The 26,139-nt window shown below is 33.4% G+C and overlaps 1 protein-coding gene across 3 annotated transcripts in view; it reads left to right on the top strand.

The window, feature by feature from the left end:
- LOC143070519 (NEDD8-activating enzyme E1 catalytic subunit-like) overlaps positions 1–26,139 on the top strand; it is a 43,030-nt gene that overhangs the window by 9,803 nt on the left and 7,088 nt on the right. For 2 of the 3 annotated variants that reach the window (XM_076244779.1, XM_076244783.1), the window contains exons 3-12: positions 3,442–3,522; positions 3,792–3,874; positions 10,762–10,842; positions 11,372–11,415; positions 13,967–14,031; positions 15,084–15,239; positions 16,006–16,068; positions 17,418–17,520; positions 18,942–19,055; positions 25,093–25,146. In XM_076244779.1, the coding sequence (XP_076100894.1) occupies positions 3,442–3,522; positions 3,792–3,874; positions 10,762–10,842; positions 11,372–11,415; positions 13,967–14,031; positions 15,084–15,239; positions 16,006–16,068; positions 17,418–17,520; positions 18,942–19,055; positions 25,093–25,146 (844 nt within the window). The remainder of the gene's footprint in view (positions 1–3,441; positions 3,523–3,791; positions 3,875–10,761; positions 10,843–11,371; positions 11,416–13,966; positions 14,032–15,083; positions 15,240–16,005; positions 16,069–17,417; positions 17,521–18,941; positions 19,056–25,092; positions 25,147–26,139) is intronic. The other variant, XM_076244789.1, reaches the window with a different exon arrangement.

The raw sequence follows: 26,139 nt of genomic DNA, 5'->3' as shown, positions 1-26,139 counted from the left end.
ATTAACATTCCAGCTGTAATACAGATAGTAGTTGTCAATTGTTGATGTTTGCACGTGTCCTAAGTCAGGAATCGGATGTTCAGTAGTTGTCAATTGTTGATGTTTGCACGTGTCCTAAGTCAGGAATCGGATGTTCAGTAGTTGTCAATTGTTGATGTTTGCACGTGTCCTAAGTCAGGAATCGGATGTTCAGTAGTTGTCAATTGTTGATGTTTGCACCTGTCCTAAGTCAGGAATCGGATGTTCAGTAGTTGTCAATTGTTGATGTTTGCACCTGTCCTAAGTCAGGAATCGGATGTTCAGTAGTTGTCAATTGTTGATGTTTGCACCTGTCCTAAGTCAGGAATCGGATGTTCAGTAGTTGTCAATTGTTGATGTTTGCACGTGTCCTAAGTCAGGAATCGGATGTTCAGTAGTTGTCAATTGTTGATGTTTGCACGTGTCCTAAGTCAGGAATCGGATGTTCAGTAGTTGTCAATTGTTGATGTTTGCACCTGTCCTAAGTCAGGAATCGGATGTTCAGTAGTTTTCAATTGTTGATGTTTGCACGTGTCCTAAGTCAGGAATCGGATGTTCAGTAGTTGTCAATTGTTGATGTTTGCACCTGTCCTAAGTCAGGAATAGGATGTTCAGTAGTTGTCAATTGTTGATGTTTGCACCTGTCCTAAGTCAGGAATCGGATGTTCAGTAGTTGTCAATTGTTGATGTTTGCACGTGTCCTAAGTCAGGAATCGGATGTTCAGTAGTTGTCAATTGTTGATGTTTGCACCTGTCCTAAGTCAGGAATCGGATGTTCAGTAGTTGTCAATTGTTGATGTTTGCACGTGTCCTAAGTCAGGAATCGGATGTTCAGTAGTTGTCAATTGTTGATGTTTGCACCTGTCCTAAGTCAGGAATCGGATGTTCAGTAGTTGTCAATTGTTGATGTTTGCACGTGTCCTAAGTCAGGAATCGGATGTTCAGTAGTTGTCAATTGTTGATGTTTGCACGTGTCCTAAGTCAGGAATCGGATGTTCAGTAGTTGTCAATTGTTGATGTTTGCACCTGTCCTAAGTCAGGAATCGGATGTTCAGTAGTTTTCAATTGTTGATGTTTGCACGTGTCCTAAGTCAGGAATCGGATGTTCAGTAGTTGTCAATTGTTGATGTTTGCACGTGTCCTAAGTCAGGAATAGGATGTTCAGTAGTTGTCAATTGTTGATGTTTGCACCTGTCCTAAGTCAGGAATCGGATGTTCAGTAGTTGTCAATTGTTGATGTTTGCACCTGTCCTAAGTCAGGAATCGAATGTTCAGTAGTTGTCAATTGTTGATGTTTGCACGTGTCCTAAGTCAGGAATCGGATGTTCAGTAGTTGTCAATTGTTGATGTTTGCACGTGTCCTAAGTCAGGAATTAGATGTTCAGTAGTTGTCAATTGTTGATGTTTGCACCTGTCCTAAGTCAGGAATCGGATGTTCAGTAGTTGTCAATTGTTGATGTTTGCACCTGTCCTAAGTCAGGAATCGGATGTTCAGTAGTTGTCAATTGTTGATGTTTGCACGTGTCCTAAGTCAGGAATCAGATGTTCAGTAGTTGTCAATTGTTGATGTTTGCACGTGTCCTAAGTCAGGAATCGGATGTTCAGTAGTTGTCAATTGTTGATGTTTGCACCTGTCCTAAGTCAGGAATCGGATGTTCAGTAGTTGTCAATTGTTGATGTTTGCACCTGTCCTAAGTCAGGAATCGAATGTTCAGTAGTTGTCAATTGTTGATGTTTGCACGTGTCCTAAGTCAGGAATCGGATGTTCAGTAGTTGTCAATTGTTGATGTTTGCACCTGTCCTAAGTCAGGAATCGGATGTTCAGTAGTTGTCAATTGTTGATGTTTGCACCTGTCCTAAGTCAGGAATCGGATGTTCAGTAGTTGTCAATTGTTGATGTTTGCACCTGTCCTAAGTCAGGAATCGGATGTTCAGTAGTTGTCAATTGTTGATGTTTGCACGTGTCCTAAGTCAGGAATCGGATGTTCAGTAGTTGTCAATTGTTGATGTTTGCACCTGTCCTAAGTCAGGAATCAGATGTTCAGTAGTTGTCAATTGTTGATGTTTGCACCTGTCCTAAGTCAGGAATCAGATGTTCAGTAGTTGTCAATTGTTGATGTTTGCACCTGTCCTAAGTCAGGAATCGGATGTTCAGTAGTTGTCAATTGTTGATGTTTGCACGTGTCCTAAGTCAGGAATCGGATGTTCAGTAGTTGTCAATTGTTGATGTTTGCACCTGTCCTAAGTCAGGAATCGGATGTTCAGTAGTTGTCAATTGTTGATGTTTGCACCTGTCCTAAGTCAGGAATCGGATGTTCAGTAGTTGTCAATTGTTGATGTTTGCACGTGTCCTAAGTCAGGAATCGGATGTTCAGTAGTTGTCAATTGTTGATGTTTGCACCTGTCCTAAGTCAGGAATCGGATGTTCAGTAGTTGTCAATTGTTGATGTTTGCACCTGTCCTAAGTCAGGAATCGGATGTCCAGTAGTTGTCAATTGTTGATGTTTGCACGTGTCCTAAGTCAGGAATCGGATGTCCAGTAGTTGTCAATTGTTGATGTTTGCACCTGTCCTAAGTCAGGAATCAGATGTCCAGTAGTTGTCAATTGTTGATGTTTGCACGTGTCCTAAGTCAGGAATCGGATGTCCAGTAGTTGTCAATTGTTGATGAAGTTCATAAGTGTTTCTTGTTTCTCATTTTTTGTATAGAATAAACTGTTGGTATTCCCATTTGAATGGTTTTACACTAGTTATTTTTGAGGCCCTTTATACATGTTATAGCTTGCTGTTTGGTGTGAGCCAAGGCTCCGTGTTGAAGACTGTAAACAATTTCTACATCAGCTGTGCAGTCACTTCCTGTTTGCAGATAGTTTCAAACTTTACATCACTCATGCATTGTCTTGTTGCGATTGGTGTCAATATGACATCATAATAAGGTACTCTGAATCATTTTAGGCTACCACTTTTGGAATTTTAAGTAAAACACAGGTTGCATTCTCTGACAGAAGCAATTTTTCATGATAATTTTTATTTTATTATATATATATATATCAGTATATATATGAGTTGATCACAATTCTGTTTTTGTCAGAAAATTTTAAAAAGACACAAGTGTTTTACAAAGAGATTTATAGCTCCTCAAAGTAGTCATTTGACAAATCAAGCATACAGTAATTTGGTGTGTCAAAATGGCATGGTAGAATAAATAGACCTATACTTCCTTTCTTTGAAAATAAGGAATAACTATAGTCTTTATTTTATTCTTCAGAGTAGATCTTTGATTGTTTCCTTTAAAACAAAATCCCTACTTGTGTAGACTAATCTATTCAGAGTTTGACAAAAATGTATTGTAAAAACGCAAATTTTATTCTGGCTAACCAATATATTGAAATATACTTGATATTGCTTAATGTATTTATTTCAGGCACTAGGATTTTTACAAGATGTGTGTAAGATATTGGTCATTGGTGCTGGTGGTTTGGGATGTGAATTACTCAAAGATCTGGTAAATAACAAATCTAAAACGAACAAAATAATTACTTGATGTTATATATAGAACTTAGGGGTCACCACATGTCTTAACAATAGAGTTGACAAGAGGTTCAGAGAGAAATGCAGAATCTTATTTATGACTTTCATGAATTAAATTTCGCAGCATCTTTTACCTTTTTGTTATTTTTCAGACCACTTTGCACTTTGCAAATAATCCATTTTATTTGTAAATAGAGGTTCCTAATTACATATGTACATATAAATATTGCTTTCTATTTGTAGGCCCTGATGGGATTCAGAAACCTTGATGTAATTGATATGGATACTATAGATGTTTCAAATTTAAACAGACAATTTTTGTTCAGGTATAAAATCAGAAGGATAATTATATAGTTTACTTTTCAAACATAACAATATTGGTGAATTGAACTCTGTAAGTGCCACCTAATTTTGTTTAATTGTACACTATTAAAAATCAATGAGTTTAAATTAGGAATGTCAACGAGTACTCAAGTACTGGAGTATCGCTTGGTACTACATGTACCAAGTATAGATTACCAAATTAATGATGCTCGACTAAACGGTTTCCTATTAGAATGGTGTTGCTTTCTGAAGTTTAAACAAAAACTATTTTTATTGAAAGCACCTCCTGGGACAATATATTTTATTATTTAAAAATATAATACGATTCAAATGTTTGCGTTAAACTGTCACATAAAACTCCCAGAGACAGAGGTATATATGTTAGACTCAGATCGACGTCCGGTCTCTAATCGACGTCCGTTCCTCAAATCGACGTCCAAACCTGACGTCACATTCTCAAATCGACGTCCAATATTTTCATCCTCAAATCGACGTCCAAATCTGACGTCACATTCTCAAATCGACGTCCAATATTTTGATCCTCTAATCGACGTCCAAATATTGCTAAAAAACAACGACCTACATTTATTGTGGTCTTCTGTATTCTATGTCATTTTCAATATGGCTTTTAATAATGAAGTGGCTTTAAATCAATAACATTACCGTATGGTTTTTATCATTGTTAATGGCTGTATGGTTGCCTTTATTTCAACTCTGGTGGATGTTTGTCTTAGTAAAAATCATACCACATCTCTTTTTTTTTAAATGAATATAATTTAATTCCGAAAATTGTATCAAAACCTAATTAGATAGCTGGTTATAAAAAAAACAACATATTTTTTAAATATATTTTATTTGGCACAGACGTTTAACAATTGTAAGGTCTAATCTGGTATCTGTTGAGTTCAAATTTGTATTTTGTATTGTCATCTTCTATTACAAATAATTTCCCTCTTGACATATTATTGATGATATTTATACATTTTCCTTTTCTCCAGTATCCACTAACAAATACGGCTGTTCCCTTGTTCATGGCGGGATTTGTCCTAAACTGTAAAACTTCCCCAACTGTAGGTGTAAATACATTTTCGCAGTCTCCACCAAATAACTCTAAGGGATATAATTCTAGCTGTTTTTCCTTAAAATATTCCATTAGTCCCTCGTTTATAAAATGATTTTGTGAAGTACATGTATTCTAAAAAATAGATTATTATAAGTCTAAAAGTTCATTTGAAATTAAGATTTTATATAGCAATTAATTAGATTGACCGAAAAGTATAACTTGTAAATATTAAGAAAAATTGCACTTTTATGATTAATATGTCGTCAATTAAGATAATATTATCAGATGAGTTAGATTTTATAGTTTGTCTTTTTAAGTGCTAAGTTTGACACTGAAATAATGTAACAAATCAACAATTGTTATTACAATCTTACGTAATTTGGGTTAGTTTCATTTGTAAGATCTGTACCAAACTGGCGCTCGTATAAAGCTCTGTAATAGGGGCTGGCACTGGCCAATGGATCACAATCAACAACTTTCTAAAAATAGAAAAAAAAAATGTATAGTTTCAGGGTTTTTTTCTCATTAAATACGAACATTGTTTAAAAATTTCGGACGTTTATAAATTTGTTGAATCTTATTTAAATATAATATCTATTTATATTTTTACATAAAATATATATACATGCGATGTTATACTTTATTATGACAGTCATCCATCAACATTAAAAACATTGAATAGCATGTTTAATTGGTACAAGTTAGAACGATCCTTGAGTGTTGTGTGAAGTACTGATTTGTTATAATAATTTTTTATTGTTTATGAACTTTAAAAAATATATGTAATCCTCTTACAAACTTTTAAAATAAAACATTTTTTTATTTATTTTGTGTTGTTAATTAATTGATTTTATTATGTCTATTTATTTGTCTTGCAATTTACCGTTAACTTACAAAAGTTTTCCACAGTAAATAAATACACACTTACATCATCACAAATTCTTTCATCCGGAGTTTCTTTTACAGAATTTGACTGTTTTGAGATCTCTGCGTCCTTATTGACATTTTCAGTGTTGTTATTGTTATTGGTAGAATTAATTTGTCCTCTACTTGTTTCTTCTCCATTCGTGTCCATTTCGAGCATATCCATAGCTTCTGGGTTAAAAAATATATTTATATATTATTCTTTATTATTTAAAGTTTAGAACCGTCACTCTTGGTTGATTGCAATTTATTTATTTTTGAAATTATTACAGTTAAAACTGTCTCAACAAATATCGAACCTTTTATTGTATTAAACCCCTCTCCCTAAAAAACATACAAAACAAAAAAGTTTAACTTTTAGCAGCAACTATGCATTTAGAGTACACCGAAATAAAGAAAGATTCCTAAATATATAGATGCATAACACTTTATACAGTTTAAAAACTTTAAGTCCCGCGGAAACCAGCTTCACAAGGATAAAATGTGTACATGTACCTACTTTATTAACGTTTGTCGTAGACTACTATAATATTATAGTATATATCTATTGTTGGCTTTTAAAGTCCAGTGGCAAATGTATATAACTAGAGGATGAACTGTGTGGTTGTTTGTTGTTATTAACTTGGACTCATAAATCCAAAAGCTATTTAGCAAAAAATAAATTATTTTACATGCAAAAGTTTAGTACACTGAAAATGTCCTTTTTTGTAAAAAAAATATACTTTTATACTTTAATAAAAAAAAAATGTACTAAATTCATACCTTCAAATGAAATATTTTCTTCACCAGGATTAACCCCATCATTTATGTGCGCACTAGTTCAGAAGGCCAGTCTTTGTGTACAGACATCTGGATTCTAAAATACTCTGTTAACGTTCTGTTAAACCTTTCTACCCGGCCCTGGCTTTGAGGATGATAAGGACGCCCATGAATTTGTCGTGTTTTAAAAACATCAATAACATCTGCTAGGTTGGAGTTTGAAAATTCTTTTCCATTATCAGACTGTAAAATTCTTGGTAATCCTAACAGGTAAAGATACTTTAGAATCAAATCTGCTATTTCTTTAGCAGTTTTGGTTTTTGATGGTCCTCCAAAGGCAAGTCTTGAGTAACAATCAATTATGTTGCATGCATATGTATATCCTCTTACTGCTGGCATCTTTTTCAAATCTACTTACCAGCGACTGTTAGGATACGTAGCTGGAATTGGTCTGCGTGTTGTAGTAGTTTTTGATAAATCAATAGCACTGGCACATTGCTGACACTTAACTTCTGTTTTGAACAGAATTTTAATGGTTTCTCTGACAACGGGAAATACTGTTGTCCTCAGTGCTTCGTATATTGTGTCTGCTTTTCTGTGGTCCTTTTTATGATTTTCTTTTATCATATTCACCAAATCATTTTTGCTGACACATCTTGTGGTGAACATTTAAATCAATACATTTTCTGAACAGACAATCTGTAAATATTGACTTAATACCGTTTTCACTACTCTCTCAGATAATCCAAGTTTTAGTTCTGCAATAATTTTTTTCGGACCCCATTTGCTGTTTTGTTCTCTTGTTTTAGCTATTTCCACATAATAAGGCATGTCGGCCCAAAATGTCTCGGCGTTCGGATCTTTGCTTATCCTTTTTTTTTTCTTTTTCTTTCAAAAACATACCCTTCATCCGGTACTGTGTTTTGTTCCATCATTGCTGTCTGAAAGACACTTACTACGTCATCTTTTAAAGTTATGACGTCATTGCTGCCAGTTCATAAAACGGACGTCGATTAGAGAAGCTGAAAATTGGACGTTGATTAGAAAAGCCAAAAATTGGACGTCGATTAGAGGGGCATAAAATTGGCCGTCGATTTGGAGTCTTGTTTTATTGTGACGTAAGAATTGGACGTCGATTTGAGGAACGGACGTCGATTAGAGACCGGACGTCGATCTGAGTCTTACATATATATGTAGAATATATTAACAAGAGCTTTTTACCAAAGCTGACACTTTTAGCGAATCATAGTCACTCCCCCACCTCTATTGTCAGAGCAGAACTGTTAGTTACCTTACAAATTTGAAAAATTGCTGCGTCCAAGAAAAAGTTGACAAGCTGATATTTCTAAATAAGAACAAAATCGTTGCACCTTGTATCGACCCTCAGAAAATGATTGATGGTATCAATAAGTTATAATTATCAACCCTTTGTTGATCGTTATTTTTTTTTTTATGGTTTCCAAATACTGTTGTTTGAGTAATAATTTTTCTAAAGATATTGATTAATTACTTGATTAGATTATTACATGTATCAGTTCACATAATTAGTACATGTAGTGAATGAGCTATTTATTATGGTATACAATTCCTTGGACTATTATCTAGTCCTAGGTAATAATGTTGAGGGTTTTGAGATCATAAGACAACGACCTACAATACATAAAATGGAATAATTTTGTGTTTTCATTTTGTAAATGTTTTACTGAGCGAGTACTCAAGTAACGCTTGGTAAATTCAACAGGTAATCGATTAGTAAATCTTCACCGAGTTGACATCCCTAGTTTAAAGCAATAAAATGAAAGTGAAAAAATAAACATCTGTTGTAGTTTTGTTAGCACTCTAGATCACACAGGTACAATTTTTGCCAGATTTATATAAAACATTTATTATAATTTATTATCAGCAATATCTCGGCAAGTTTTATATATACACATGGAAAAAAGTATTGCAACACCAAATTGAAATTGAAATTAAAAAAACACTTTTTATTTTTTTGTGATATAATTTGGTAAAATAGAACTAATTTAACATTATTTAAGTATCACCTGAGTTTAATCAATAAATATCGACTCGATAAGTTTTTATCTGCACATGCAGCTACTGTACCCGTAAACAGCAAAACAGATGTTTTCATCCTCATTGTTTTCAACACTTTAAATAACCAAGTTTTTAAAGTTATGTGATTGACACCTTGTAATGGGTCCTCGACAACTCTAAACTGCAGCAAGATGGAAGATTATCAGCATGAGAGAAGCAGGGATGTCGCTGAAACAACTGAACGTATTTTTGGTCATCACCATTCCACTATAAGTCGTTTTGAGAATAAAAATAAGGCACTAAACGATGTTAAAGACCTTCCGAGATAAAGAAGACCCCCTATACCATTTCCTAGGGAAAATCAAGCATTATGAAGGTTGGTCAGAAGGAAACCCATTGCATACAATACAATCCTAAAAAGAGAGTGGTGGGCTTACAGGAGCCTTTTAACAAGAACTGTTCGAGATCGACTCATCGCTACTGGTTATCGTGCGATAAGACCATTTCGGAGACCTTTTCTTACGAACAGACACACAGTTTTCCGTATCCAATGTAGTGCAGAGCTCGCTAAAGTTGAAAATTAGCATCGTGGAGGAAGATCCATTGTTCCAATGGAATTCGGTTCATCTTCCTTAAACGGATCGTAGCCCGGATTTGAACCATATTGAGCATATATGGGACACTATTGGGCGGAACGTGCGCGAAAAGACACCCCAGTTCAAACACATCATGAAATAAACAATGCCCTTCATCAAAAATGGTTGCTGCTACCTTAGCAATAAATTAGTCGATTTTTGGCAGGAATCAGAAGACGTTTAGATACGGTTATCCATTTGAATGGAGGCTGCGCACAAAGTACTAATTCTTTGGCGTATAACGATCAACCATGATGTGAACAGTCATCTGAAGATTAATTTTGAAATGTCTGACATTGTAAAGTTCGACTACAGTAAAAGTTGTAAAATGCATTTTTTTTGTACAAAAAACACTTCATTTTGTTATTAAAATTGTGGTCATATAAATCATTTTTTTTTCAAACATTTTTAGTTCGTTTCAATGCCAATGTTATCATAAACTATGTTTCAATAATATTATACAAATATTTTATTATATTTCATCCAAAAAAAAAGTCTGATTTTTCAAATTTTAAAAAATCAAGGTGTTGCAATACTTTTTTCCATGTGTATAGATGGCTTGATCAACTTTATGTCCATTGGAAATATTGAATTTATGAAAAATAGATTCGTTAGCGCTCTCACTGAATCAATTCTTGACAGATTTGTATAGAATTTATATCAAAGTCTATATATTTGTATTTTCTCGTTATTTCCACAGTAAGGTATGAATATGTGTATATCATTCTCTGTATTTCCACTATAAGGTATGAATATGTGTGTATGTGTATATCGTTCTCTATATTCCCACTATACATGTACATTTAAGTAGATATACAAAATGTAAGAAGATCTAGATGTGGTATGAGTGCCAATGAGACAACTCTCCATTCAAGTCATAATTTGTTAAAACAAACCAATATAGGGCAAAGTAAGGTCTTCATCATGAAGCCTTGCATTGGCTCACACCAACAGCAAGCTATAAAAGGCCCCATGGTATGAATATGTGTATATGTGTGTGTGTCGTTCTCTTTATGGTATGAATATGTGTGTATTTGTGTATCTTTCTCTGTACATGTATTTCCACTATAACGTATACATTTATCTTTCTCTTTATTTCCACTTTAAGGTATAAATATGTGTATCGTTCTCTTTATTACCACTATAAGGTATGAATATGCGTGTATCTTTTTCTTTATTTCCACTATAAGGTATGAATATGTGTGCACTTTTCTCTTTATTCCCACTATAATGTATGAATATGTGTGTATCTTTCTCATTATTTCCACTATAAGGTATAAATATGTGTATCGTTCACTTTATTACCACTATAAGGTATGAATATGCGTGTATCTTTTTCTTTATTTCCACTATAAGGTATGATTATGTGTGTATCTTTTTCTATATTACCACTATAAGGTATGATTATGTGTGTATCTTTTTCTATATTACCACTATAAGGTATGATTATGTGTGTATCATTATCTTTCAGACACAAGGATGTAGGTAAACCTAAAGCAGAAGTAGCAGCTGAATTCATTAACAAGAGAGTACCTGGATGTAAAGTCACTCCGTATCCTTTAATATAAGTATATCAACTTTTTATGCCCCACTTATTATGCTTTTCAGTGCATTCGTTTGTATGTCCGTCAATTCATCCGTCTGTCCCTCTTTAGGTTAAAGTTTTTGGTCAAGATAGTTTTTGATGAAGTTGAAGTACAATCAACTTGAAACTTAGTACACCTATGCATGTTCCCTATGATATGATCTTTCTTATTGTAATGCCACTTAGAGTTTTGGTTGACTGAACGCAGAAAATGATAGCATGAGTTGGGCATCTGTGTTCCATGAACACATTCTTATTCCCTTGTGATTAAAAGAATTTACATTTAGTGCCCAAAAAATCCTAAAATCCAGTGCCAACCATGCTAGACCTTCCTGGGTAGTCAAAGTTGTTTAATTTAAACTCCAATAGTAGAAGTTCTACAATGTGTATAATTACAGTGTTAACTGTCAATAATTTTAAACAATGAAAAACATGGAATCACAAAAAATTAAAATCAGATAGCAGTCAAGAAAATCTCTTCCTTAACTTTATGAAGTCATTATTGTCAAATTCAGGATTATGATGAATCATTCTACAGAAGTAAGTAAAAACTCACCATCAACATAGGTTATCACCTAAATCACCATCAACATAGGTTATCACCTAAATCACCATCAACATAGGTTATCACCTAAGTCACAATAAACATAGGTTATCAACTAAATCACCATCAACATAGGTCATAACCTAAATCACCATCAACATAGGTTATAACCTAAATCACCATCAACATAGGTTATAACCTAAATCGCAATTAACATAGGTTAAAACCTAAATCACCATCAGCATAGGTTATAACCTAAATCACCATCAACATAGGTTATTACCTAAATTGCCATCAACATAGGTTATAACCTAAATCACCATCAACATAGGTTATAACCTAAATCACCATCAACATAGGTTATAACCTAAATCACCATCAACATAGGTTATAACCTAAATCACCATCAGCATAGGTTATAACCTAAATCACCATCAACATAGGTTATAACCTAAATCGCTATCAACATAGGTTATTACCTAAATCACCATCAACATAGGTTATAACCTAAATTGCAATTAACATAGGTTAAAACCTAAATCACCATCAGCATAGGTTATAACCTAAATCACCATCAACATAGGTTATTACCTAAATTGCCATCAACATAGGTTATAACCTAAATCATCATCAACATAGGTTACAACCTAAATCACCATCAACATAGGTTATAACCTAAATCGCCACCAACATAGGTTATAACCTAAATTGCCATCAACATAGGTTATAACCTAAATCACCATCAACATAGGTTATAACCTAAATCACCATCAACATAGGTTACAACCTAAATCACCATCAACATAGGTTATAACCTAAATCACTATCAACATAGGTTATAATCTAAATCACCATCAACATAGGTTAAACCTAAATCACCATCAACATAGGTTATAACCTAAATCACCATCAACATAGGTTACAACCTAAATCACCATCAACATAGGTTATAACCTAAATCACTATCAACATAGGTTTTAACTTAAATCACCATCAATGTAGATCATAACCTAAATCACCATCAACATAGGTTATAACCTAAATCACCATCAACATAGTTTATAACCTAAATCACCATCAACATAGGTTATAACCTAAATCACCATCAACATAGGTTATAACCTAAATCACCATCAACATAGGTTTTAACTTAAATCACCATCAATGTAGATCATAACCTAAATCACCATCAACTGAGGTTATAACTTAAATCACCATCAACATAGGTTATAACCTAAATCACCATCAACATAGGTTATAACCTAAATCACTATCAACGTAGGTTATAACCTAAATCACCATCAACATAGGTTATCAACTAAATCACCATCAACATAGGTTACAACCTAAATCACCATCAACATAGGTTATAACCTAAATCACCATCAACATAGGTTATAACCTAAATCGCAATTAACATATATTATAACCTTAATCACCATCAACAGAGGTTATAATCTAAATCACCATCAACATAGGTTAAACCTAAATCACCATCAACATAGGTTACAACCTAAATCACCATCAACATAGGTTATAACCTAAATCACCATCAACATAGGTTATAACCTAAATCACCATCAACATAAGTTATAACTTAAATCACCATCAACATAGGTTATAACCTAAATCACCATCAACATAAGTTATAACCTAAATCATCATCAACATAGGTTATCAACTAAATCACCATCAACATAAGTTATAACCTAAATCATCATCAACATAGGTTATAACCTAAAAGGCTTGGCTTCTCAAATCAGTACTAAGCACAAAATAGAACTTACTTTTCAAAGTTCAACATTTTTGGTTCTTTATACATTGACTACACTCAGGAATTTTTATATTAATGGGACTTAACACTACCTAAATGCAGTTGATTTTATTGTCGAGTCATGCTTAATAGAGATACGAAAACGGACATGTGTTAAATATCTACTAGCTATTATCCTAATTATTTCTGATAATATCAATAAAATGTTATTCAAACTAGTTTTATAGTGATTCCAGTGTATCAAACTTGTAATCTGTCATTTCAAACTTGTTAGTATTGCATTCATTTCATCACAGAATGATACAGAATGCAAACGGGATAATAAAAAAATGGCGGTGATTGCTGTGATGATTTCCAAATTCCCAAAACATTATAAAACACTTCACATCAAATAAATCAAACTTATTTTGGTAATTTCATATGACAAATTATATCTTCTTTATGATAAAACTTGTATTTATTTACAATTAGAGTTATGTGGTTAATTTATTGAGCAGTTCTGAAGGTTTTTCAGTTAGATGCTACCAAAATCAATAAATCTCGCAAAGTCTCAAGGAATTTCGAGATTTAATCAATTTTATACTGAAAAGCCTGTGAGATTAATTTCATTTTAGATATACTGTTCCCAGCTACACTGGAACTTTGTTTAGTATTGTCATCAATGGAAAATTATGTAGGATTGGAAAGGAATAGTTAACTTCTTGATGACATTGTTTAAGTAGTAAAAGTAATCAGTTTCTATATGTATTACTGTTATTTGAATTATATTTCAGAATTTCACATAGTAGTATGTGGTTTAGATAGTATTGTTGCCAGAAGGTGGATAAATGGAATGCTAGTAAGTAATAGCAGCTTATATCATACTGGTACTCCAACCTTATCCTGCAATTTGATTGGTTACATTCACTAGGTATATGGGCTCATAATTCCTGTCAGTACCCTATACCCCCTGGCCTAATTGCTAAAGGGATATGATCACTATCAGGGAATATGAGCCCATATCACCTGGGAAGATTCTAAATAACCCTTAATATGTTACCAAGTTTCCATCTGTCACATTGTCTTTCACCTCATTTATGGTTCAGTGACTACTTGAAAAAAAGTCAAGATTTTTTGCAATGTTAATTTCTCTCTTATTATGAGTAATAAGATAACTATATTTGGTATGTGCCTACCTTGCAAGGTCATTATGCCTGTCAGACAGTTTTCACTTGACCTCATTTCATGGATCAGTGGTCAAGTCTCATATCTCAGATACTATAAGCAATATGTCTACTATATTTGTTGTATGGAAGGATTGTAAGCTGTATATGTCTGTCTGGCAGGTATCATCTGACCTTGACCTCATTTTGGTGGTTCATTGGTCAATGTTAAGTTTTCATGATTAAGTTTGTTCTTAGATACTTTAAGCAATATGTCAACTATATTTAATGCATAGATTAATTGTAAGGTGTGCATGTCTGCCTGGCATGGTTAATCTGACTTTGACATCATTTTCATGGTTCATTGGTCAATGACAGTTTTCTTGGTTAAATCTGTTTATTAGTAACATCAAGCAATAGGTCAAAAATATTTGGTGTATTGAATAATTGTAAAGTGTACATGTATTTCTCTTTTGGTTTATCTGACCTTGACCTCATTTTCTTTTATCATGTTAAGTTTATGTGATAGATGTAGTAAAGCTTTATATTTCAGACTGTCAACATAATATCAATGGTTAGAAAAGAAGTGAGACATTTCAGCATGTGTACTTTTATCTTACTTTTAATTATGTAATACATACTTAATTTTCATAAGCTGTATTTCCTTCAGTGCTTTAATTCTCAATGAAACTATGAAAAGATGAATTCAATTCAAAAATGTGTTATAAAGTTTATTTTTGAATTGTAGATAAGTTTATTAAAGTATGAAGATGGTGAATTAGACCAGAGTACATTGATACCTATGGTAGACGGTGGAACAGAGGGATTTAAAGGAAACGCCAGGGTTATACTTACTGGTATCACTGCATGTATAGAATGTACATTGGATTTATATCCTCCTCAGGTACAATCTATTGAAGCTTACCGAAAGGGTTGATTTTCTGGTCATTTGGTTCCAGTCATTCATCATTTTGTCATATGCCGTACAAGATTTAAAGTTCTTTTGCAATTTAAACACAATATACTGGGACAAAATTGCAACCTAAAATAGCTTAGAGAGGTCTACAGTTGTATAAATTAAAGATAGTGATTTTTTTCTTTTTCTCACAATTATTTTCTCATATAACCATTATTGATGCTATAATTAGGAGACCAAGTGGATTATCAAAATCATCCATGAATAAGCTGTATTATATAGATACATTCCCTTTTTTCCATGAAAATTAAGAAAAACATTGTTTTATCTTGTTTAAAATGTCTTGGGGGAAATTCTAGTAATTTCAAGGACATAGGATTGAAAAACAAAACAGAACAGAGATTTCAACTAAAAAAGGCAGGAAAAAAATTTTCATCCTAGCAGTTATACGAAATTTTGAAATTCTTGAATTATTATCTGGTATTAATAAAAGTTCCGTGTCTTAGTAATTTATAATTATAAATGATAGAGTGTGCGATTTGGTTTTGTGTCAGTATTTATTTTAAAAAAAAATTATTTTGTGTGAAAGCAAAACTTCTAAAAGCCTTCGACATGTGCCTCATTGAATGATAAAAGTGTTCTTTAATGTATATTGGAATCATACATATTGATATATAGTGTTTTTGCTTTTTGCCTATATTGCCTATATTTCATATTTTGATGTAAACTGACAAATTTGTGATTCATTTCACAGTTCTGGGCATTGCATTTCTTGACAAAAGGGATGAACAACCAAGGAAACAGTAAAGCTACTAAGGTTGTTGGTCATATAAACTGCTTTCTCATTTAGAGTGTATATTCATTGAGACATTTGACTTGCTTTGCATGTTGCATGGTGTTGGAGATCGTGAATATTCCAAGCAAAAAGAGCCCACTTTGTTTAATGATAAAACACAAAGCTTTCAAGCCTCATTTAAAGAAATGACTGTAGACCTGTTCACCTTAGCTTGGCTAACAAGTTCTGTATTATGGATGAATTAACAAACTAATAGCCTCTTTAGCAGTCATGTGATCTGACAATTTTGCCTCATTTCTTCCTTAAAACTATAACTATAGAGTCTGGAATTATTTGTGCCTCTATAACACTTCAAATCAATAGTATAGCCAGTAAGAGCAGCTTTCTTTTATTTATGCACTGTGAAGCGTCAATAGCAGACCACACAATAACCAAAGAAAATGATCTCCACTTAATCAAAATTTGAAGTGTTAATTTTCTCTCTGATTAGTGATGATTTATCTTGTGAATACAGATAACAAAATGTCTTTTTATTTATCTATGTTTTAAAGGAATATGTACAAATGAAATTCTAAAAACGCTTTGGAAAATTCTTGGTTGTTTGGGGGAGAAGCAGATAAGAGAATAACACATGCAACATGCTTTTCATATATCATTTTACGATCATATTATCATGGTATGTATCTGTAACTATTGGCTCATAATGGGTGATTATTTCCACTCTAGATCTTTGCTTCTATCTGGTCACCTTTTTTTTATCCGAAATTTTGTAACAATGATCAAATTAACTTAATATTATTAAAGATAAATTATTTTTTCTTTTTCTTATAACTGGAAAAAAAATACACAAATGTATCAATTGGCTTAGAAAATACCTTGTATAGCTAAACTACACAGATATTTGCCTAGAAATGTGTGCTGTTTTATATTATGCACTTTATACGAAAAAATAAATGATTAAATACGCTCAAAATATTTGATAAATAGACAAAGATTGATTTATTTCATATGCAAACTAAAATCATGTAGTTAGTTTTATTTATGCAATAAGTTGTATTAAAGTTCATATTCAATGAGGCAGTTGTCATAGGAATGTTGGAAGTTTAAACAAAACAATATTTAAATTTCTTTGAAGGTTATTATACTTAGTTATATGTTTAACAAATTGTTTGATGAACAAATTGCCAAGGTCTTGAAATGTTTATCTAAGTCTGGCATACTTGACATTATACTGACACTTTAAGAGTAATTTTTGTACAAAATCTTATTTATATCTTAAAGAAAGTTTGTTTACAGATTATTTTTTTAAATGATAATTTAATTTCTAATTACTAAAATTAATTGTGCAATGCATACCTTCTGTTTTCCAGATAAATTTTCCTCTTTGTACAATAGCACACACACCAAGACTTCCAGAACACTGTATTGAATATGTTAGAATCTTATTGTGGCCAAAAGAAGAACCATTTGGAGGTGAGAAGAAAAGTCATAGTTAGATAGTCCACCAAACAACAAGAACAAATGGACCAGGAGAAAATATTATTTACATAGTATTTTGTACCCTTTCACAATATTATGAATTATCATAGATCTAATATTATTAATAGAACTCTCAAACTGTTGGTGCTATTTATACATATGTTGACAGATGTGAAAAAAATATTTATCTTTGCTAGTAACAAATCTGTTCTCAGCAAATGATTGGTTGGAATTTAATTATGAAGTCAATTTTCTTGGTTTCTTCTGAATTTCTTATTGTCACCTCATGAAAAAAGTCGACCATGCCTGATGACGTCACACACAATGAACTCAACTTTCTGCAAATCTTTGAAAATGAAGGATAAAAAATATTAAAGAAACACATTTCTCCACTCTCAACAGTTAGATTTTAACTGATTTAAGAACTCAGCAAGCCTCACTCTTTAAATATTAAAATATAACTGTCTTGGGTGGACAAACACACTTGTTGCAGTGGTGAAATCTATATATCTTCAATTTTCTCTGAGCAACCTACAAAATAATCTTCCTAAGCAAATGAAGAGATTTCAATGTAAACTATGTAAACAGTGAACAATGTAAACAATGTAAACAAAGAACTTTTTTAAATAATGCCATTGTGCACATTATCATTTTGGATTACTTTTTGGTGTTCCTCCTAGCACACCATGGACTAATATATATCTGTTGAAATGCCTACCACCATTGTATCTGTAACCAGACGCCATGTCAATCAAACATTCCTCTTCAGGAAAAAAACAAAATTAACTGAAATTAAAAAACAAGAAGACTAACAAACTTCAGGTTCCTGACTTGGGTAGGTGCATACATGTGGCAGGGTGAAACATGTTTTGCATGATCTAAACTCCACTATACCTCTATCCAATGTGAAATAAACAAAGACAAGCAATATGCACATTAAAACTCAGTTTAAAAGAAGACTGGGTCTGATGTTAGAAAAGGTCACTGAAGATACTAAGCCAAATTACAATGATTAGGGTTTTTTTCCTAGATACTGTGGATTCATTTATTTTTTGTTGGGTATCAATTTTCATGGTTTGAGGAAAACTTGCATTTTCATGGATTTTTGATTTCATGGTTTTCCAGATGTCTTCATACAAAGCCTATGAAAATTTGTTATTCGTTGAGTATTTGATATTGTGGTCCATTTATTTCAAATATCCATGAAACCCTCGTAATCCAACGAATGAATCCATACTGGCATAGTAATAATGTTGTAGCAGAGTAAAACTTTATGAACACTTCTCTTACTTGTCCTGAAGCTTTTATTGTAGGATTGTTTTTCATCAGTTATAATTGAATAGACTACACTGCCTTTAAAGCTTACAAGCAATTTAAGTATACTTACTATTTTTGCATGTTGTTATATATTTTAGCTGATGTAACAATTGATGGTGATGAACCTGATCATATTAACTGGATAATGGAAAAGTCGATAGAGAGAGCTAATGAATTTAAAATTTCTGGTATAACTTACCGACTAACGCAAGGTAACTATTGGGATATTAACTGGGGGAGACTTTATCTTCATTAAATAGAGGGCTGTATCAAACATTGTTTTTTTAAACTCCTACTTATAAACTTGAATATTTTTTAAAAGGGAGAAAGAATAGATCTACATTAGAAAAAGTTGTATCATTTATTCATAATTTAATAATATATGATAAAAAATAATGCAATAAGAAATGCAGTTTAATAACACATTCAAGCGACAATCAAAAATTGTTACATTCATGTTAAATTTTTTGATTAATGTAGTTTTCCATGAAACATATTAATTGTGAAACCAGTTTTTATTTTTAGCTCACCTGGCCCGAAGGGCCAAGTGAGCTTTTTCCATCACTTTGTGTCCGGCATCAGGCGTCCGGCGTCGTCCGTTGTCGTTAACTTTTACAAAAATCTTCTCCTCTGAAACTACTGGGCCAAATTTAACCAAATTTGGCCACAATCATCATTGGGGTATCTAGTTTAAAAAATGTGTCCGGTGACCCGGCAAACCAACCAAGATGGCCGCCATGGCTAAAAATAGAACATAGGGGTAAAATGCAGTTTTTGGCTTATAACTCAAAAACGAAAGCATTTAGAGCAAATCTGACATGGGTAATATTGTTCATCAGGTCAAGATCTATCTGTCCTGAAATTTTCAGATGAATAGGACATTTCGTTGTTGGGTTGCTGCCCCTGAAATGGTAATTTTAAGGAAATTTTGCTGTTTTTGGTTATTATCTTGAACATTATTATAGATAGAGATAAACTGTAACAGCAATAATGTTCAGCAAAGTAAGATCTACAAATAAGTCAACATGACCAAATTGGTCAGTTGACCACTATAGGAGTTATTGCCCTTTATAGTCAATTTTTAACCATTTTTCGTAAATCTTAGTAATCTTTTAGAAAAATCTTCTCCTCTGAAACTACTGGGCCAAATTTAACCAAACTTGGCCATAATCATCATTGGGGTATCTAGTTTAAAAAATGTGTCCGGTGACCCGGCCAACCAACCAAGATGGCCGCCATGGCTAAAATAGAACATAGGGGTAAAATGCAGTTTTTGGCTTATAACTCAAAAACCAAAGCATTTAGAGCAAATCTGACATGGGGGTAATATTGTTCATCAGGTCAAGATCTATCTGCCCTGAAATTTTCAGATGAATCCGACATTTCGTTGTTGGGTTGCTGCCCCTGAAATGGTAATTTTAAGGAAATTTTGCTGTTTTTGGTTATTATCTTGAACATTATTGTAGATAGAGATAAACTGTAAACGGCAATAATGTTCAGCAAAGTAAGACCTACAAATAAGTCAACATGACCAAAATGGTCAGTTGACCACTATAGGAGTTATTGCCCTTTATAGTCAATTTTTAACCATTTTTCGTAAATCTTAGTAATCTTTTAGAAAAATCTTCTCCTCTGAAACTACTGGGCCAAATTTAACCAAACTTGGCCACAATCATCATTGGGGTATCTAGTTTAAAAAATGTGTCCAGTGCCCTGCCCAACCAACCAAGATGGCCGCTATGGCTAAAAATAGAACATAGGGGTAAAATGCAGTTTTTGGCTTATAACTCAAAAACCAAAGCATTTGGAGCAAATCTGACATGGGGTAATATTGTTCATCAGGTCAAGATCTATCTGCCCTGAAATTTTCAGATGAATCGGACATTTCGTTGTTGGGTTGCTGCCCCTGAAATGGTAATTTTAAGGAAATTTTGCTGTTTTTGGTTATCTTGAACATTATTATAGATAGAGATAAACTGTAAACAGCAATAATGTTCAGCAAAGTAAGATCTACAAATAAGTCAAACATGACCAAAATGGTCAGTTGACCACTATAGGAGTTATTGCCCTTTATAGTCAATTTTTAACCATTTTTAGCTCACCTGGCCCGAAGGGCCAAGTGAGCTTTTCTCACCACTTGGCGTCCGTCGTCGTCGTCGTCGTCGTCGTCCGTCGTCGTCGTCGTTAACAATTTACATTTTGAACTTCTTCTAGAGAACCACTGAATGGAATGGAACCAAACATGGCATGAATGTTCCTTATGAAGTGCTGACCAAGTGTTGTTACTTTGTAGCCGATCCATCATCCAAGATGGCCGCCAGCAGGGGACTTAGTTTAACATAGGACGCTATGGGAAATGCATACAAATGACTTCTTTTAGAGAACCACTGAATAGAATGAAACCAAACATGGCATGAATGTTCCTTATGAGGTGCTGATTAAGTGTTGTTATTTTGTTGCCGATCCATCATCCAAGATGGCTGCCAGCCGGGGACTTAGTTTAACATAGGACCCTATGGGAAATGCATACAAATGACTTCTTTTAGAGAACCACTGAATGGAATAAAACTAAACATAGCATGAATGTTCCTTATGGGGTGCTGACCAAGTGTTGTTACTTTGTAGCCGATCCATCATCCAAGATGGCCGCCAGCGGGGGACTTAGATTAACATAGGACCCTATGGGAAATGCATACAAATGACTTCTTCTAGTGAACCACTGAATGGAATGAAACCAAACATGGCATGAATGTTCCTTATGATGTGCTGACCAAGTGTTGTTACTTTGTAGCCGATCCATCATCAAAGATGGCCGCCAGCAGGGGACTTAGTTTAACATAGGATCCTATGGGAAATGCATACAAATGACTTCTTTTAGAGAACCACTGAATGGAATAAAACTAAACATAGCATGAATGTTCGTTATGGGGTGCTGACCAAGTGTTGTTACTTTGTAGCCGATCCATCATCCAAGATGGCCGCCAGCGGGGGACTTAGATTAACATAGGACCCTATGGGAAATGCATACAAATGACTTCTTTTAGAGAACCACTGAATGGAATGAAACCAAACATGGCATGAATGTTCCTTATGAGGTGCTGACCAAGTGTTCTTACTTTGTTGCTGATCCATCATCCAAGATGGCCGCCAGTCGGGGACTTAGTTTAACATAGGACCATATGGGAAATGCATACAAATGACTTCTTTTAGAGAACCACTGAATGGAATAAAACCAAACATAGCATTAATGTTCCTTATGGGGTGCTGACCAAGTGTTGTTACTTTGTAGCCGATCCATCATCCAAGATGGCCGCCAGCGGGGGACTTAGTTTAACATAGGACCCTATGGGAAATGCATACAAATGACTTCTTTTAGAGAACCACTGAATGGAATAAAACCAAACATTGCATGAATGTTCCTTATGAGGTGCTGACCAAGTGTTGTTACTTTGTAGCCGATCCATCATCCAAGATGGCTGCCAGCAGGGGACTTAGTTTAACATAGGACCCTATGGGAAATGCATACAAATGACTTCTTTTAGAGAACCACTGAATGGAATGAAACCAAACATAGCATGAATGTTCCTTATGGAGTGCTGACCAAGTGTTGTTACTTTGTAGCCGATCCATCATCCAAGATGGCCGCCAGCGGGGACTTAGTTTAACATAGGACCCTATGGGAAATGCATACAAATGACTTCTTTTAGAGAACTACTGAATGGAATAAAACTAAACATTGCATGAATGTTCCTTATGAGGTGCTGACCAAGTGTTGTTACTTTGTAGCCGATCCATCATCCAAGATGGCCGCCAGCAGGGGACTTAGTTTAACATAGGACCCTATTGGAAATGCATACAAATGACTTCTTTTAGAGAACCACTGAATGGAATAAAACCAAACATGGCATGAATGTTCCTTATGAGGTGCTGACCAAGTGTTGTTACTTTGTAGCCGATCCGTCATCCAAGATGGCCGCCAGTGGGGGACTTTTGAATGAAATTAAACATGTTCCTTTCCTTATAAATGAGGTTGTGTTGTCACTTTTAGCCAAATTTTATATTTTTTTATATGATTTCAAAAACCCAAGTAGAATCAGGTGAGCGATACAGGCTCTTGAGAGCCTCTAGTTCGTAAATCTTAGTAATCTTTTAGAAAAATCTTCTCCTCTGAAACTACTGGGCCAAATTTAAGCAAACTTAGCCATAATCATCATTGAGGTATCTAGTAAAAAAAAGGTGTCCGGTAACTCGGCCAACAAACCAAGATGGCCGCCATGGCTAAAAATAGAACATGGGGGTAAAATGCAGTTTTTGGCTTATAACTCAAAAACCAAAGCATTAAGAGCAATCTGACAGGAAGTAAAATTGTTGATCAGGTAAAGATCTATCTGCCCTGGAATTTTCAGATGAATGGGATAATCGGTTGTTAGGTTGCTGCCCCTGAATTGGTTATTTTGAGGAAATTTTGCTGTGTTTTTGTTATTATCTTGAATATTATTATAGATAGAGATAAACTGTAAACAGCAATAATGTACAGTAAAGTAAGAACTACAAACATGACCAAAATGGTCAGTTGACCACTATAGGAGTTATTGCCCTTCATAGTCAATTTTTAACAATTTTCTTAAAATTTGAAGATTTTCAATAACATTTTCCACAGAAAGTACTGTTATAGATAGAGATAATTGTAAGCAGCAAGAATGTTTAGTAAAGTAAGATCTACAAACACATCACCATCACCAAAACACAATTTTGTCATGAATCCATCTGTGTCCATTGTTTAATATTCACATAGACCAAGGTGAGCGACACAGGCTCTTTAGAGCCTCTAGTTATTGTATGCCAAATGATTATTTTAGAACCTAATTTCCCGGCATGAACTGTTCTCAAGTAGTTCTTGGTTAAGGGCATACGATACAGTTACAGGGGAGGTAATGGCGTTGCTAGTGTAAAATGTTATTTTCGCTACGTCAAACTATGACATATCGGGAAAAGATGCATTTTTCGACTGTTTTTATCATTCAAACTGATTCAATTTGAAAACAAGTGCATGGACCCCTATTTTTTAAAACGACGTTTTGTTTCATTTTGCAGGAGGATTATTTGGACCAAATTTTATAAAACTGTAAATAGTGCAATTTTTTTTAATTTTGATAAATATACAGCAATAAATTACACTTTTTTCTTAATTCATGATCATTTGATTAATATGAGTTATTTCTGAATAAAAAATGCATAAATTTTTAGAATACTTATAAAATACAGAAATTACAAATTAATTAACAAAAAACAGTTTGTGTTAATCTTCTAAAACAAAAAAAGTTATGGCTTTCTTTCGAAAGGGAAAATACGGCCACAAATCTGATTTTTGAGCAAATATACAAAATTTCGACCTCATTTAACTCAAAAAGTAGCCCATGAAGGTATATTTTTTATTACACATTTGATTTAATCAGGCAAAAAATAGCCTATATGGAAATTTTCATCAAACTGTAAATACGGGACCAAAACTGTATTGTATGCCCTTAAGTTAGTTTACCATGAAGTTGTTGTCACATAACTTTAAAAAATATTATGACCGATTATGATTTGCCCCCTATTTTATGGTTCACTGAACATGGATACATGATAATGGATGTGCAGCATGGTGTCCTTTAGACACATGTTCTTGTTTTAAATTTTACTACTACTTTCAGACTTAAAGGGGCTAGCGGGTGTAAATATTATTTTTTTTTTAATATAGGATTTTGCTTTATTTTTTTATAATTGAACTTTATCATATACTTAATAGAAAAATGAAATAAAAAAATGGGGTCACCGTTCATTTAAGCCGACAATCTGCCTCCGAAAGTAGCATACATTTTTGTAAATGTCTTTTTTTTTCTCTTGAACTAATAGGAGAAATCAAGGTAATATTGAAATAAAAAAAGAGCTAAATATCAGAAATGGCTTAAATTTTACAATTATTTAGTTTATGTACAGCATATATGAAAACAATAATAAAAAATATTGGTCACCGATGAGTTAAAAAAGATATTTATAACTTGGAGATTTTTCAATGATATAAACATTTTAAAATTCATCTGGTGCCAAACAGAATCGATTTTTCTGGTTGATTTTTGTACCATATCATAAAGTAATAACTAATAGTGTAATAAATAAAATTTGTAATAAAAAAACAAATGTTTAATTTTTTGCTGAAATTTGTGTACCTGCGAGCCTCCTTAAATAAGATCATTTTAATTTTAGGTGTAGTTAAAAGAATTATTCCAGCTGTAGCCTCAACAAATGCAGTTATTGCAGGTATTAATATATTTGTCTCAAGATTTCTATCTAAAAACCTTATATGAAAACACATACAACATTATATTTTGCTTTATTGGTAAATTAAATATGTCCCAAAAAGTGTAAAATAGCAGTCTTATGGAGAGTGTTTGTAAGGCATAAATGCAATGGGTATGTGACACAAAGAATTCTCACAGAACACTAAATGACACAAAGTATGATTGGAGAGCCATGGTGTAGCGGTTAGTGCATTGGACAACTAACACAAAGGTTCCTGGTTCGATTCCTGATCTTGGATGAAAATTTCAGGGATTGAATTTTCGACTCTTCCTTGACACCATTTGCCAGTGGGGGTCTTGAGGAAACAATGATAGTCCGTTGGAAGGGGACAATAATGGCTGACCCTTGTTAAGAGAGAGCCGTATCTCTTGCACGTTAAAAACACCCTTGTAGATTTCGAAAAAGAGCAGTCTAATGCCGCTACAAGGCAGCACTCGCACCCACAAAATAGAAAGGGATTAATATAAATTGTAAAAACTTGTTTCTTATTTCACTATAAATAAATATGTTTAAACTATGAATGGAATTGAAGAATTCTCACAGAAGGCTATGTGACATTAAGTATTAATGGAATAGAAAAGTTCTTACAAAACGCTAATTCAAAGCCAAATTTCAATGAAGAAATAAACAATGCTTTCCCACAGTTATATTTTCATCAATACACCTGTGAGAAATTCAGTGGTCAACATCAAACTTTCTTGCTAAATTCAGTCTCTTTTTCCTTTGTGAATAACAGGTCAACAGAAATCTTTTTTTGCTTATGTCAGGGTCTTCATGACTTTGGAGAATTGGTCAAAAGTATGAAGTTATTTAACTTACAGTTTTAAGTCCTTAAAAGGAATTCAAGATTTAAACATGTTTCTGTCAATAGTCACCTGACCTTGACCTTATTTTCATTTATTCATTGATTAAAATAGTCTTCTTGATACTTTTTATAAGAACTTAATCTGA

The sequence above is a fragment of the Mytilus galloprovincialis genome, chromosome 1, assembly GCF_965363235.1.
Source record: "Mytilus galloprovincialis chromosome 1, xbMytGall1.hap1.1, whole genome shotgun sequence".
NCBI classification, from domain to species: Eukaryota; Metazoa; Mollusca; class Bivalvia; order Mytilida; family Mytilidae; genus Mytilus; species Mytilus galloprovincialis.
This window is presented reverse-complemented; position numbering and strand designations above follow the sequence as displayed.